The sequence below is a fragment of the Sarcophilus harrisii genome, chromosome 2, assembly GCF_902635505.1.
Source record: "Sarcophilus harrisii chromosome 2, mSarHar1.11, whole genome shotgun sequence".
In the NCBI taxonomy this organism is placed as follows: domain Eukaryota; kingdom Metazoa; phylum Chordata; class Mammalia; order Dasyuromorphia; family Dasyuridae; genus Sarcophilus; species Sarcophilus harrisii.
The window spans coordinates 342,502,738-342,520,149 of record NC_045427.1 but is presented as its reverse complement, the minus strand read 5'-3'; the positions used below and the strand labels follow the sequence as shown (position 1 = coordinate 342,520,149).

The 17,412-nt window shown below is 37.2% G+C and overlaps 1 protein-coding gene across 2 annotated transcripts in view; it reads right to left on the bottom strand.

Annotated features, from left to right (window-relative positions):
* Nucleotides 1–17,412, bottom strand: part of KLHL3 (kelch like family member 3) — a 175,258-nt gene that overhangs the window by 76,568 nt on the left and 81,278 nt on the right. For both annotated transcript variants that reach the window (XM_031953008.1, XM_031953009.1), the window contains one exon: nucleotides 15,658–15,767. In XM_031953008.1, coding sequence (XP_031808868.1) covers nucleotides 15,658–15,767 — 110 coding nt within the window. The remainder of the gene's footprint in view (nucleotides 1–15,657; nucleotides 15,768–17,412) is intronic.

The window sequence follows — 17,412 nt, the reverse complement described above, 5'->3', positions numbered from 1 at the left end:
AAGAGGGAGTGTGTGAGAGTCAGTGAAAATGTTCAGTCTGGAAAGTAGAGTGTTTGGCTAGGAAAAGTAAAGAAGCCAGGATCACTGTATCACAGAGTCTATGAGGGCAGGAGGGAACAAGGAGTGTAAAGGGCAGGAACTCTGTATGGTTGATTTAATCCTACAACTAGGTGTTAACTCAGGGGAATTAATGAAACAATGATTATCTAGTTTATCTTGTGAGTTCTCTAATTCAGTATGATTGATTTAATCTTACAACAAATAATTGTTCCCTTGTGATATAATGATTGGTTTATACTCAGTATACTGTAATGATGTAATTGTAATAGAGTATATAACCTAGGGACAAACTCAGCCAAAGACAGATTACATCATTACTCAGCCAGAGAGAGACTTCAAGATAGAGACCCTCATGGTGATTCTCCTGCCTCCTGTACTGAAAGCAAGATCCATTCCAGAGGGCCTCTAGAAAGCTAGCCAGACCTCAGACAAAGGAGATAGATTGTGAAGGAGACAATAAAGACTTTGGACTTCATTCCTGACTATCCTAGTAGTAATTATTCTGCTGAAACGAAGACTGGTCCCAAGACCTCCAGAAAGTTAATCAGAACAAAGGAGAATGGAAAAGAAGGAGGCAAGGGTGAGGTCATGAAAGGTAATGAATCCCAAATAGAGGATTTTGTATTTAATATGGAAGGTAATAGGGAACCATTGGAATATTTTGTTTGGAAATGGTGGAGAGGCGACATGATCAGACTTGCACTTTAGGAAGATCATTTCTTTCTTTCTTTTGCTGAGGCAATTGGGGTTAAGTGACTTGTCCAAGGTCATACAGCTAGGATGGGTTAAGTGTCTGAGACCAAGTTTGAACTCAGGTCCTTCTGTCTTCAGGGCTGGTGCTCTATCCACTGGGCCACCTAGCTACTACTAGGAAGATCATTTTGACAGCTGAGTGAAGGGTGAATTGGAGAGGAGAAACCACCAGTAAACTATCATAATGATCTGGGCATGAGGTAGTGAAGGCCAATGTTAGAGAAGAAAAGGAGGCATATTCAAGAGATAAGGCCAAGGTGAAATCAACAAGCCTTTGCAACAACTTGGATATGGGGGATGCAAAAAAGTGGGGAGCTGAAGATGACACTTTGGTACAAGTCTATGGAACTGGGAGAATAACACTACCTTAGACAATAATAGGGAAGTTAAGAAAGAAGGAAGGGTTTCAGGGAAAAAATAATGAGTTCAGTTTTGGATATATTACATCTACTGAACATTCAGTTCAAAATATCTAATAAGCCCTTGAAGCTACAAGGCTTGGGGGTCAGCCAAAAAGTCAGAGCTAGAAAAATAAATTAGAGAATCATCAACATGAAGATGATCATAAAATCTATGGGAGCTGATAAGATCATTAAGTGAACTAGTATATAGGGAGAAAGAAAGAAGGGATAGGGTAGAACCCTATGGGACATCCACCCTTAGCAGCCATGACTTTGATGAAGATAAACCAAAGAAGGAGGAGGAGTGGTTGGATGGGTTAAGGGTTAAGGAGAGAGCAATGTAATGGAAACACCTACCGAGAGGATAGTATCATGAAGAGGGTAATCAATAGCATCAAAAATTCAAGAAGAATGAGGATAGATAAAGAGCTATCACATTAGAGAACAGTTAAGTGTTAACTTTAGAAAGTGCGATTTCAGTTGAATAATAAGAAAAGAAGCCAGACTGTAGAGAATTAGGCACAGAGTGAGATTCACCAACTATAGACAACCTGCTTATAGATTTAGCCATAGTGTGGAAGAGAGATATAGGATAATACCTAGTATGGATGGATGGATTAAGTAAAGGATTAGTTTTGTTTCTGAGGATGAGGGAGAGACATAGACAAGGAAAGATTAAGAGATAAATGAGAGAGTGGAAATGATAAAGTAATCTGGTGAAGATGGGATAAGATTCAATCACATTGAGGTAGTTGGATTTGCTTTGGCAAGGAAATAGGTGAGCTCACTTCCAAAAGTGAAGGAGGAAATAGTGGCAGAAGTCATCTGAATAAAGATGGACCTCTCGGTAAAGGTCCTCCAATTTTTCAGTAAACCAGGGTCTCACTTTGTGACGATTACAAGTAGTGCAGACTTCAGGGGTAATAAAATAAGTTCTGTTTTGGACATATTTAGCTTTAGATCCCTATAGAACATCCTATTTAAAATGTCCAAATAGCTGCTGGTGATGTTCAAGAGAAAAACAAAGCCTATATATACAGATTTGGCAAAGAGCTTATAATTGAATCTATAGGAGTTGATGAAATTACATTGTGAGATGATTTAAGACAGAGTCTTTGGAAACATCCACAGTTAATGGGCATGACATGCCATTTCCTTGCTGCCGGTTAAAGGTAAGAGTGAAAAGAAAAAAAAACAGGCATATAAAATAGGCTGATCAAAATGTGTCCAAGCTAGTGGCAGTTGTGACCTTTGTGCAACCAAGGGCACTTTGGTGCCTCAGAATTCAAAGTCACATGATATTGGGCAGCTGCTAATCAGCCAACTGGTCCAGCACCTCTGAAATGAACCAGGAGAGGGCAGCCTAATCATCATCTCAAAGAGAAACCCAAAATTTCCCAATCAGGAATTCCTGCCAATTTTTCCACAAAGAGAGTTATAAAAAAGCAACACGAGAAGGGATTCTAAGCAAACAATGCTTGCAGCCTATGAACTCAGGAGCCTAAACTGCTGACCTCAGAAAAAAGGCAGAAGAACAACTCAGATGGTCTGAGCCTCAGCTACAACAAAACCTACAAGTGCAGAAGTCGGACATTTCCTCCAGAACGAGCTAGCTCCATGCCCTCACCTGGACCCCAGCTGGATCAGGCTAGTACTATATATAGCTCAGAGGGCAAGCAGGGCCAGCAATGACATGGGGGCCAGCTGGCAATGACATTAGCACTGATGATGACAACAGAGCCAGCCAGAACATGGGGGCTGGCAGGTGATGATAGGGAGGAGGGTGGCACTGAGGGGATGGGGGGGGGGGTGCAAAGCTGGTGTTGACACTAGAAAAGCCAGAGGAAGAATCTTGTTTGGGAGAGGAGCAACTACTACCTACCAGTCTGGATACTATAGCTTCCAATTGATGACTGAAGGCAAAGCATTAAGAAAGACAGGAAAGTCCAGCTCCTTTATCACTAGGCAAAAAGAATGACTGAATGGAAGTGTTTTACATGATTGCACATGTATAATATATGTCTGTCTTGAAGGGGGAAGGGGAGGGAGAGGTAGAATTTGTTACTCAAAACTTTTAAAAAGTTTTAAAAAACTGTTTCTTCCCTACTGTGTCCTCATTTTACATGTGGAGAACTGAGGCAAATAATTTGTCCAAGCCACACATCTAGTAAGTGTCTGAAGGAATATTTGAACTCAGATTTTCTTAATTTCAGACCCAGTGCTCAATACTATACCACCTAGCTGTTCAAAGTTACCCAGGTATTTAAAGTATCACAGATGGTGATCCACAGATCCACAGACTCATGAGCCAGTGTGCCTGATTGTATTTTCTCCTCTTGAAAAACTGTACTTACACCAAAAATGGTTAGCTTTTAAAAACCCTTAAATCTTGTCCCTACCCTACTTTTCCAGAGCCATTTTGTAGAACTTTTCCTCTCACATTCTATGAACCAACCAAACTGTACTCTTTTCCTCAAATATAGTGTGCATACTCATATATGTGGACATACACACATACAAACACATATATCTCTCCCCTCTCTTTCCTCCCCAGTCCAGGTCTTTGGACTGAACATCTTCCATTACTAAAATATACATTTTTCTTTCTTTCCACCAGTAAACTATCATAATGATCTGGGCATGCTCATAGGTTCTTTCTCTTCTTTTAAGACATAGTTCAAGCATAGTTAAGCCCTTCATGACACCCCCAACTGCCAATGCCTTCCCTATTTTGTATTTATTCTCATTATATTTATTCTGCCTTTAAATATATGTGTACATGCTGTCTCCATCAGTCGAATGGAAGTAGTTTTTGTTCTTTGTAATTGTATCCTTCTGTCTTGCACAATGCCTGGTATATTGTCGGGGCTGAATACATTGCTTTTAAATTGATAAGCTGAATGTTCTTCCTCCCTCTCTATATCTCCTACCTACAAAGCTTTTTAATATACTATTTGAACAATAGTATACATTTTAAGTATTGGTACACATATCTTCCCCCAAGCTTTATGACCTTAACTCCATATCTTATCTAAACTTAATATATGTCCCCAGAAACAAGCAAAGTGCTGTGCTTACAACAGACATTTAATAAATATCTACCATAATATAACTTAACTCCATATCTTATCTAAACTTAATATATGTCCCCAGAAACAAGCAAAGTGCTGTGCTTACAACAGACATTTAATAAATATCTACCATAATATAAATACATCACAATTTGCATTTGAGTAAAATCTCATTTTTAAAGGATTAAACAAATTTTTTTCCTGATCATGAGTCCATGAGTTCAGTGAGCCCTTTCCATTTAAAATGTCTATGCAGAACCATCTCTGTAGAATTTTAGAAATATATTATTGGATCCATGAGAAGTATACAGTATCCATTCCCATGATGCAGAGACTAACTTCCCATTTGGGAAAAGTAAGACCCAAATAATTTTCCTCCAGTCCCAGGGAAAATCAGCAGCACAGTCTGGACGAAAATCCAGAAGTCCTGGCTGTAAGTGTTCCTTTTGCCTTTTCTTTAAAGTTCTGCTTCAATTGTGAGGATTCCAAAGAGTTTGTCACCCAGTTCCTCCACACTCCTTCAGCTTTGCGCAGAGTTCAGAAAGAACAGACAGACATGCTGGGTGAAAATATGTCATAAAATTAGATAGGCTATTGGACACTGGTCAAGGAAACCCCAAAGAGTATCAGTCATGAAGTGTAGTAATCAGAGCATGGGCAGAGCATGGATGGCATCACTGGGTACTCAAACTGAGTACCAAGTCAAAAATTTAATTTTGTCCTTGCCTCAAAATCAATCAATTGAATCAAAAATATTTTCCAAGTCCCTACTTTGCACTAGGTGCTGTCTGAACACTGAAGAGATAAAGTAAAAAGAAAAGAGCCTTTGACTTCAAGAAGTTTATATTCTATCAGGGAACAACTGTGTATTATACTTATTATAAAACACATGCTTATAAGAAAAATAAATACAAAGCAATTCAAAGTGAGGCACTATCAGCTAAGAGGAGGAAAGGTCTCATGTAGGAGGTGGCGTTTAGTATTTCAGCTAAAATTTGAAAGAAGCTAGGCATTCTGAGAGGCGGGTGTGAGGAAGGAATTCATCCCAGGCACAAAGGCAATCTTGTTCAAAGGCACAAAGATAAGAAAGGGTTTTCTTTTAAGATTTCTCACCAAACCTTTTGCAAATATAGTTTCATAATAAAACAAATGCTCTATATAGAGCCTTATGACAAAGGCTCTATAATAATCATACTAAATGATCAATAAAATAATATCCAGCTACTCTATCTCTATCCTTCTTGCCCATCAGCAGTGTTGGAAGAATAAACAAAACCTTGTTTAAGATAGTCCTAAAAGATTCACATATAAGATATAATAGGTCTATGATTTCATCAGCATGGGGAATTTCTAGTATGGGAATTACCCCCCATGAAAGCATATCATATTTGTATAGACTGCAGACTAAACAGATCTTAGATCTGTGACTTTATATTTAATCTTAGGGAACTGCCTGAAGCATTGAGAAACTAAGTGTTTTACTTAATCATACAGATATAATAATCATACATAGATAATAAGTGCCATATACTAGATTTCATAGGATCAAATATTTAGAGTCTCAGAAAACATCTGGTTCAAACTACTCATTTTACAGAGAAGTTAAAATTATTTTCCCCCCAACTCAAAATCCAATATATTGTACACCATATCATGCTAATTTATATAGAACAAAAGGCCAGGAATATAGTAATACAAGGAAAAATGTAGGAAAGAGGGAAGAATGGAATTGTCATAGGTCATCAGGCATTAGAGAAACTAGAGAAAATTATCCTTGCTCTCAAGAAGCTTATATTCTATTTCTGGAGGCAGAGAGGTGGGGGAAACATTTATATATAGTAATGAGTAGTAGTGGTGGTGGTAATTAAGTGGTAGTAGTAATAACAATAGTAGCAGTAATAATGGCTAACATCTACATAATGCTACTGTACCAAGTACTATGCTAAGCATTTTATAATTATTATCTCATTTGGTCCTATTATTATCCCCATTTTACAGATAAGGAAACTAAGGAAAACAAAAATTAAATTCAAATCTTTTCCCACATGCTTATTAGCTGTATTAGCAAGACACTTAACTCTCTGAGGCTCAGCCATAAAAAGAAAGTCTAAGACATACAGATGAAAATGAATTTAGAAATCTAGAATTTAGAAAATGAATTAGAATTAGGCATTGAGTTGAACCCCCTTATTTCACAGACAAGAGAACAATGACCCATAGAGGTTCAATACCTTGCCCCTTGCCTAAGATCACACAAATAATAACAAACAGCTAAGAGTAATTCGCAGCTCCTCCAACTCCAAATTTATCACTCTTCTCAGTTCCATACTACCTCCAAACTGCCAAAACTCAAGATTATGTATGAAAACTAAAATTGTAAATCATTCAATAAATGTCAGCAATCATTAGAGATAAAACTCATAAAAGAAACTATGGATTCTGATTATGTAAAAATAAATAGCTTTAGTCTTAATAAAAGCAATGCATCTAAAAGAAGAAAAGATACAGACTGGGAAAAATCTTTGCATAATCCTTGATATGTACTTGATATCCAAAACTTATAGAATTAACAGAAAGCTGTAAGATTAAAAGACATCCCCCAATTGCAAAGTAGTCAAAGGTCATTGTAAAGGGCTGAAACTCTTAAAAGGTGTGCTTGAATTAGACAACCAAGCACTTAAAACTAATTACCTATTGGACAATGATTATATTAGCATATATTTGGAAAAATGGCCCTTCTCACTGTTCCCTGCTGGCTCCATGTTTTGCTGTATACAGATAATCGTAGGAGGGATTAGAGGGTGGTATGAAACAAGGCAGACTCAATTTGCAGCAGAACCAGGAGAAGGGAGGTTGGTGGCGAGCTTGTGGCACTTTTCTCCATCCCCTTCACTTCTACCCCTAAAGACCAAGAACTTTTGCTTATCCTGACTCTGACTGATCATGAGACCTCCAGGGAGCTAGCTCAGACTTCACAGGTCATGACTAAAAAGTTTTCAAAAGAAGCTCAAACTGAATAGCCATCTAAAACATATTCAAAATTACTAAAAATCTAAGAAACAGAAATTAAAATAACTCCAAGGTTTCACTTTAAATGTGTCCAACTCACAAAAGGAAGATGGAAAAATTCAATATTGACAGGTCTATGGGGGAATGGAGCAGGGGGAGAGAAAGCAGGCAAATTCACTGCTGAAGAAATCAAGGCAAGTCAACAAGCATTTATCATATCTTTGCCAGTGTGCTAGACACTGTCCTAAGTAATAGAAATACAAAGACAGTCCCTTTTTCTTTTCAAGGAATTCACATTTTAATGAAAATAACATGCAAAAAACTAGGCACTACAGAACAAACTGGAAGAAAATCAAAAAGGGAAGCCAATACCATTAAGGCATGATATGTTCCCAATGACAGTAATAGGAAAGTTAGCAAGAGTAAAAGGTTTAGGGGAAAAAATAATGATCTCAATTTAGACATGCTAAGTTTAAGACATCTATGTAATATCTGGTTCAAGATATCTAACAAAGAGCAGGAAATGTAAGCCTCCAGGAGATCAGCAGAATGATTAGGGCTAGATAAATAAATATGAGAATCATTTATGTAGAGATTATAATTGAATCAGCAAGAACTACAGCAGGAAGAGAAAAGAGGGCCCAGAACAGAGTTTCAGAGAATATCCAAAGTTAATAGGGGCAAACTCGGAAAAAAAAGGTTTAGCAAACGTGACTAAGGAGTGATCAGATAGGGAGGATCTCAGAGAAAAGAGTATCAAAGGGGACAAGGGTGACTGATATTATCAGAAACCGCAAAAAGGTCAAGGATGAAGATTGACTAAAAGCCATTAGATTTGGCAATTAAGAGATTATTGGTCTGGAGATGACAGCTTCAACTGAATGATGACACTAGAAACCAGACTTCTGCGAGTGAAAAAAAAGTGAAAGGGAACTAAGGCACAAATTGTAGACAATCTTCTCAAAGAGTCTAGTCATAAAAGGGAGAAAGATATAAGACGTTAGCTAGCAAGGGACAGATCAAGTGAGGATGAGGAAGATACAGGCATGCTTGCAGGCAGTAGAGAGAAAGCCAGTGACAGAGAGTGATTGAAGTTTAGTGAGAAAGTAGGGAATGACAGAGAAGATAATCTCCTCCAATAGATGAGATGTAATGGGATCATTTGCGCAAGTAATGGGTGTTTTCCTTTGCAAAAAGAAAGGCTATCTCTTCAAAAAAAGACAGGTAAAGTTAAGGATAATGGAGGGAGGCATAAGTGATATAAGATGAGAAAGAGGGAGAGTAAGTTCTTGAAAATGGTCTCAATTTTTCATATTGGGAAAATAGAGTGAACCGATACAAAAAGATAATCTATTCACTGACTGAAACTAAGTAAATTATGAATACATAAAACAAACAGCTTAAATTCAGTGTATAAGTAAATACTTCCTATTTAAAGTTAAAAGAACAAAGCTTTTTTATCAACAATCAGCAGGATGATTTCTGAAAGGCATGGACAGATTTACACAATCTGAAGCTAAGTGAAGTGAGCAGAATCAAGAGAACACTGTACACAGAAACAATAAGATTATGTGATAGCCAATTCTGATGGACTTGGCTCTTCAACAGTGAAGCAATTCAGACCAATTCCAATAGACTTGTGATGGAGAGAACCATGTGCAACCAGAAAGAGGACGATGGGGACTTTATGTAGATCACAACATAGTATTTTCACCTTTTTGTTGTATTTGCTTAATTTTTTTCTTTCTCATTATTTTCCTTTTTGATCTGATTTTTCCAGTACAACATATTAAATGTGCAAATATGCTAAGAAGAATTGCTCATGTTTATTATATTACTTGCTTTCTAGGGGAGGGGATAAAGGGAAGGGAGGGAGAAAATTTTGGAACACAAAGTTTCTGCAAGGGCAAATGCTTAAAACTATCTTTGCATCTATTTTGAAAATCAAAAGCTATTATTAACAAAAACAAAGCTTTTCTATCTTTTAAAGATCTATTACAGCAGCAATTACCCTTCTGTTGTGGTATTATCTTTAACTCTGTTGCCAAAAAGAATTTTATTTAAGATTGTGCATTTGTTTACATTTGTCTCTTATTAAAACACAATTTAACACTGGGGGAAAAAAAGACCCACTCAGGACACCTCAATTTTGGAGGCTAGGAAAGGTGGCTACAAAGTAACTGGAACTTGATAAATTCACTGCAGAAATGATATAGGGAAAGGGCATTTTCAAAAAATACATACAGTGGAGTCTCTCCAGACATTTTCTCAGAAGTTGTTCTGGGTTGTGATTAAAAGACAGAAAGAATATCTAGTAAAATGAAATTTTAACTAGACCTTATAGTAGCACCAAAAATGATGTTAGTGCAAAGGAAAAAGTGAACAGCAGGCCAGAGAGAAGCAGGATAAGCCATTTCACCAAGGGCCTACCTGTTCCAGTGTCTTTGCACACTCATCATTGAGTACCCCATTAGCGTTTAATCAGAAAAATCAATGGAAGCACAAACTAGCAATTCATCATTTGGTGAGCTCAGAACTGTAAATAAGCACATTAAATTCAACCCAAGATGGTCCAGCAAGACAGTAAAACAAAGTAAGAGATTAGAAAAACAAGAGAAAAATAATTGGGTGTAATTGTCAAGTTGTTGAGGAGGTACAAAGAAGAAATTATAGGCCATTTGCCAAAGCATTTGTCCAGCAAAGTTATTAGCAAAAAAGACAAAGGACTGAGGACATCAGTTACTAAGAATGAATAGCAAGGAGAATTTTGCAATGGCCTGTACAGATGTGCAATGTTTATATTTTGTATCACAGCCAAGTAACTATTTTTTCTGCTCTAATTATAGGCTATTCTTCTCCCCTTTTGAACAGAAGGTAAAGTGGTTTAAGGAACATACCACTCTACTCTCCAAGCTGTCATTGAGAATGAAGAATAAGAAGAAGGACTTCAATTCAAAACCCAAGAGGGAAAAAAATGTTCTGATCTTTATCAGGAGGTTGGAAAAATATGACACAAAGGAATAAAGGAAAGAAAGAAGACAACTCACCTAAATTTTTATGCCTACATGTTGTACACAAAGAACATAAGCTCCCTCACAGTAGGGATTTTTTCATTTATGTCTTGGTGTCCTAAGCTAGTACAGGGCCTAGCACTCAATAATAAAGTGCTGAAAGGTTGATTCTAAAACAAAAACCTAATTCACACTGAGATAAGTCTAGAAAGTAATGAAAATGGCTCTCATAATAAATAATCTAAGGTGAGGAAATGATAGGAACTTTGTGGGGAAATGATGGCCTCATCTCATAATTTCTGATAAAAGAAGAAAGGAAAACTTTGCATAGTCTGATATACATTTTAGAATTTAAGACAGGTTTCAAAAGGTCCTGATTAAATGGACAGAATACTATGGCCAAGAATTCAGCAGCAAAGTAACACCGTACATAGAGTAATGAGGCAGATTCACCTTTATAAGTTCAAATCTGAATTTAAAAACTATGTGATCTTGGGCAAGTCACTTAAATGTGTTTGCCTCAGTTTACCTCTTCTATATAAAATGATCTGGAGAAGATATCTTTGCCAAGAAAAAGTCATGAAAAGTCAGACATGATCAAAATGACAGAACAACAACAAAATCCTACAGAAAAAGTCAGGCCTGGAAGCTTAGGGAGTTCTCAAGACATAAAGAACAATTCCAATGAGGAGGAAAATGGAAAACAATATAAAGAGGTGGATATGGATGCCCAAGGAACTCATCAGATAACTCACACAGATGTAAGTATGGATAGTCAATAGAGAGCAAACACAAAAAGATGGCACAGTTCTATAACTGTGGGACAGCTGGCAACGCAGCAGAAAAACATATAGACTTGAGCTCGCATCTGGCCTTGGACAAATCATTTGTGCTTACTGGACAAGTCATTTCACTTCTGTGGTCTCAGTTTCCTCATTTGTAAAATGGGGTTAATAAAAGTACCCACCACCTAAGGTGGTGGTTGTGAGGTTCAAATGAGGTAATTTTAAAGTGCTTTATAAATATCAGCTAACATTATTATTTTTATTATCAGCATTTTTAAAGAAGTGTCAGCAATGCTAATATTTAGAATGCAGTAAGGCTGCTGATGGAAGATGAGAACAACAAAAAGATAGGGTTGATTTTTAGCTGTGATGGACCAAAAAAAAACAAACAATGAAGGGGCAGGACCATAATCCCTACTGGATGGGATGATAATAATGGGCAACAGAGAGAACAATAAAAGGACCTTCTCAAATGTTTGGCTGAAGTGGAGCAAGGAAAGTCATGGTAAATTGGTAAATTGAGAGAAGAGTCAAATTTATTAGAGACAGAGGAGTTCCAAATAAGTGAAGCCTGGATGGAAAATAAGGAATCCAGTCCTACCCCTGCTTCTTTATATGGAGGAGTTTATAGTTCCCACTCTCAAGTCAAAGGGACATAAAGTATTAATGAGGTGTGAGTAAAAAGAAGATGATGAGATTTATTAATGTTGAGATTACTTCGGGCATAATGGAAAAGTCAAAGAAGTTCAAAATTAGTAGAGCCAAGTGGAAAATTATAGTATTCTTCTCTAAAATATAATGTTCTCTGGGAGCAGGTTTCTTGGGGGGCTTCTGGAGGCAGCCTTAGTTTCAGTTCAAAGTAATCACAGCAGCTAGGAGTTAAAGTCCAAATCCTTTATTGTCTCCTTCAAAATCTTATCTACTTCACTTGGAGCTTGGCTAGTTTTCTGGAGGCCTTCTGGATCTTGATTTTAGTGTTCTCCACAGGACAGCTGGCCACCACTTCTCTGTCTTCCTTCGTTCTGCCCGACTGCTTCTCTGGCTTGTGAATCTTCTCTATTGAATCCTGGCTTCTGAATCTCCTGGAGTGAATCCTGGTTGAGGCTCCTAACTTATATATGCTTTCTTAAAGGTGTGAATCTTGTAGAACTCTAGTAAGTACTAAATACATAATCATTGTCTCTATCAATTCCACTGACTTAGCACCTTGTAAGAATCCTAACATCTCCCGCTTTCTTTTGATTTAGAACATAGGTGGTCATGACTTCCCTGACTTCTCAAGAAGGTGAGAACCCCAAAAAAGGTGATCATGCCTTCCCTGACTGCTCAAAAGAGGAGTGAAAATACCATAAAAAGGAGGTGATCACACCCTCCCTGACATCTCAGGAAAGATGAAAACACCAAAGGAAATGGGAAATCAAATCAGATTAGCGGGTTTCTGAAAGGACTCACTCTTAAAACAGGTATACATAAATCCATCAATATGGGAGGTATTACACATAATTACATAAATTACAGAAGCACATAGGAACACAGGCTAGTAGTGATGTAACAAATAACATGAATCAACATGAGGCATTATATATGTCCATAAGTCCTAGTAATAGTCCAAAAGGAATCTATTGTCCATTAGTTCATGTGCCAGGAATCCAATAATTCCTGCAAGTTTTGAAGTCCTGCAATAGTCTCATCAACAGTTTTTTCATCTCAAGGAATCCAATGATTCCTGCTGATTTTCAAGTCCTGCAACAGTCTCATCTTGTGTTAGGAAATCCAATGATTCCTGCAGATTTTGTTCTTAGGTTTTCTCCTTTGTTTTGATGTTTTTCTCTTTTTCCCTTTCTCTCCAGGTGCTCGTTGCCACCCATCTGTTTCCTTCCCCATCTGTAGGAATACAAGCAAACCCTTGGCAATTGCATTGAAGCTGCTCATTATATTGGAGCTGCTCTCACTGGACACTGCCCTTCTGTTGAATTAAAAAAACCTGTATTCTCCTCAATTGTAATACCTTTCTGCCATGTGATTGCTTTTTGGCTGATTGATCACATCAGAGTCCTGACCTTCTAAAGACTCTCTGGGTGTAAACTCAGCTGCCATCATGCCTCACCTGTCTTTTTTATGATCTCTTGGAGCTGGGCCCTCCGTCTCATTTCCCTGGGTCAATCTACATTCTGAGGCCCAGTGGAAGCCCTTGTGGCATTTTGGACATAGGGTTTTGAGTGTTATTCTCTCACCCTGTCCTCTCACTCTATCTCTATCTCTACACTGAGCTCTCAGATGTCCTATTTTTCCATACTAAAAACATCGATGATTTTCTCTAGAAGTCCCTTGCCAAGAGGGACCCTGTCTTCCCATGTTCATCATAGTGTGGGTATAATAAGCACTTGTGCCCACTGTGGCACAGCATCTTATGATCTTCTCTAAAGGAGCATCTTTGTGTAGTCCCCATATAATTCTTCTGCAAACCTCATTAGCATTTTCCTTAGCCAGTTGTCTGATCATTATTCCTGTAGCTGCATTTTTTCCAATGGTTCTTGTGACAGCTATCTGCAAATGTCCCACAAAATCCACAAAGTAATCACCCCGAATGCAGCCAGGAGTTAAAATCCAAATCCTTTATTGTCTCCTTCAAAATCTTATCTCCTTCACTTGGAGCTCAGCTAATTTTCTGGAGGCCTTCTGGATCTTGATTTCAGTGTTCTCCACAGGACAGCCTGCCACCACTTCTCTGTCTTCCTTCATTCTGCCCGACTGCCTTCTCTTGCTTGTGAATCTCCTCGAATGAATCCTGGCTTCTGAATATCCCCAACTGAATCCTGGTTGAGGCTCCTAGCTTATATATGCTCCCTTAAAGGTGTGAATCTTGTAGAACTCTAGTAAGTACTAAGTACATAATCACTGTCACTATCAATTCCACTGACTTTAAGTACCTTGTAAGAATCCTAACAGAAAATGAGATATCTGATAGCTCCCTTGCTATATAGTTAAATCTATAACTTAATACCTGTCTATGCCTTATCTCCCCTGTCCAATGTAAGGCTCTTGAAGTCAAGAATTACTTTTAATGTGTGGTTGTGTGATGGTTTCATATTTAATCCATTTTTTAATGTTCAGCTGTGGATACATAGAAATGCTCGTTTTTTCATGTTCAATATTAATAGGGATAAAAAGGGAAATCAGAATTGCAAAAACAAATAAGTAAAAATTTTAAAACTTTGAACTAACAAACCTCAAATTAAAAAAAAGATCCACAATGATCTTAACAGGCTAAAATATTAGGCTGGAGGTAATACAATGGCATTTAGTAGGTATATATATGTAAATAAAAAAAATTTAAAATTCAACTCTTCAAGGAAGAACTAAATAGAAGCTCATCTGAAAAAGATCTAGAGGTTTGGGAAGACTTAATGACTCAAAAATATAAGAAGAAAGCCCAAAACACTAATGTGGTCATATATGACATTAAAAAGAAATAACATCACATATTTAACCTATATCAGACTACTTGCTGTCTTGGGGATAGGAGAAGTAAGGGAGAGAGGGAGAAAAATCTTGAACACAAAGTCTTGGAAAATTTCATGTTGAAAACTATCTTTAATGTATTTGAAAAAATTAAATACTGAAAAAAAAGAGAAATTGAATCCAGAATTTTAAAAATAGGATTATGGATTTAGAGTTAGAAAAGATACCTGAGATCATTTAGATCAATTCTCTCATACAATTGAGGAAGAGGTAGCATAGGAAGGAAAGTAATTTATCCAAGATTACGTAAATGTCAGAGGCAGAATTTGAATTCATCTCTCTTACCTCTAAAGTCTCTGCCTTTTCTATTTTTTCTTTCTTTTTTTTTATTATAGCTTTTCATATACAAAACATATGCATGGATAATTTTTCAACATTGACCCTTGCAAAAACTTCTGTTTCAACTTTTCCCCTTCTTCCCTCCATTTCCTCCCTAGATGTCTGCCTTTTTTATTAGGTTGGGTCATGTGTTAGGTGACACATTTTCAGGTTTAAGCTGGAAAGCATCTAGAGGAAGGAAATGAGAATATCAAAGTTTTGTGAGATCATACCAAAAGAATATGAGTTGAAGACATTTTAGAGAAGGCTGAAAAGACCTCAAACCAGACATGATGTGTGGAAAATGCCAAAAGGCATTCAGTTCAAGACAATGAAAAACTTCCTAATGAGTGGAGCTCTCCAGAAGTAAACCCAGAGAGATAGTCAGCTCTCCTCCAGCAGTGGTCTGCCAGAAAAGTCTGGTAAAACTAGTCCCAAAAATAGAGATAGAATGAATTTCTTTTTGCTTTATTTAGAGATAGCAAACTATGAAGGCAAAACATCAAATATAATGCTGGACTTAATTGATGAGTTAACTTTAGTTTTAATTTCCTCTTTTTTATTCTTTGTTACATAGGGACTATGTAACTATTGGGAAAGGGGAAGGGGAGACACATTAAGAAACGAAGGGAATGTTGAAACAAAAGACAACAATAAAAATTTAAATTTAAAAAACATTAAGTTCATTCTCCCCATCCCAAATGCTTGCCTGAAATTACTGTTTTACCTTTTCTTCCGAAGAAACTGTAAGCTTGTCACTGGATATTAAGCTACACACCTGGTCCAGATTAAGGCTCAGAAATTCTTCACCCAACATCACTTCTGGGAAATGCTGCTCTGTTAAAAAAAAATAATAATAATAAAATAAAATAAAGTCATCATAAACTCTAGCCCTTATACCAACCAAACAGCATGGAAGTCTAGTAAAAAATAACAATTACTTTGGTTCAGATCCTAGCCCTGACTTTTCCTAAAAAATCTCTTTCTCTCTCTGGTCTTTGGTTTCTTCATCTTCAAAATATGAGTCATAGAACCAAGAGGACATTATGCACAGTAACAAGATTATGTGATGATCAACTGTGATGAACTTTGTTTTTAACAATGAGGTGAATCAAACCAACTCCAATAGATTTGTGATAGAGAAAGCCAGTCATATCCAGAGAAAGAACTATGGAGACTGAATGTGGATCAAAGTATAATATTTTTACCTTTTTGTTGTTTGTTTGTTTGTGTTTTTTCCCCTTTTGATCAGATTTTCCTTGCACAGCAAGATGAATATGAAAATATGTTTAGAAAAATTGTACATGTTTAACTTATATCAGATTGCTTGCTGTCTTGGGGAGGAGGTAAGGGGAAGGAGAGAGGAAAAAACTGGAACACAAGGTTTTGCAAAGATGAATGTTGAAAACTAATTTTGCATGTATTTGGAAAAATGAAATACTATTTTTAAAATGGGAATCATAATGATGAGGTTTAAGTTTGGGGGTTCCCTTCTGTCAGGGATGATGATGATGAGATCTAAATTTAGGAAACCAAAATGAGATTAGGGCTCTTGGTGGTCAGGGAGTTAAATGATGAGGTTTAGTGGAGGGTTCAAGGAAGCAAATGGAGAGGTTTGGTTCCCCTACACCCTCTTGGGATTCGGCACATGGGTAGGGAGTTTTGGGGAACCCTCTTCTGGCGGTACAGAGATTCTCTGTAAAGGAATTTACAAACCCGAAAACCTAGATTGATAAAAGAGGTTTATTATTGGCATTGGGAAGTCAGCCTTTGCTATGCATGAACAGAAAGGCTGGCTTCCTTAGCAGCAAGGTCCCCATAGAGAGTAAAGTAGTGGAGGAGTTCTGGCAAAGAAGTAAAGTTTCTACTAGAGATATCCCAACAGAGGGGCATAAATCTCATCAGGAAAATAGGTGAAGATAAAGAGAGGGTAGCACTGGAACAGAATATTATTCCAGTGGGCAGAGGTTTCCTTGGCATAGCATGGCATGATATGGCATGGCATGGTAAGACCTCTGCAAGGAGTTGTTCCAAGTTGTCTCTTTTTATCTACAAGCTGGGTTTCAGCTTGAGCTGGGATTTGAATAAAATTGAATGAGTCTCTTTAATTCAATAGGGTTGGAATTCTTTAGCTCAGGATTGAACCAATCCCACCTAGATAAACCACTTTATCTGATTCCCTGGGGCAGTCTCTCATTGAGGCAGGGTTGAAGGAGATTTTCTCTTTTAAGAAGCTTCAAGTACTTTACCTCAAGGCTCATTCCTAAAATCAGAGAGAAAGAAAGAGTTTGGGGGCTCCCTTCCGTCAATAATACTTAAACTACCTTCTCAGAATCATTATAAACTTTAGAATTCTGTAAAAATGTGAGGTATCAGTAGAATAAACATTTACCAACAGAGCTATTAAGGAATCTAAAAGATAAAGGATAAAACATATTTTTTACCTGAAAAGAATTGGTAACAGAAAAGAATGTAACAATGT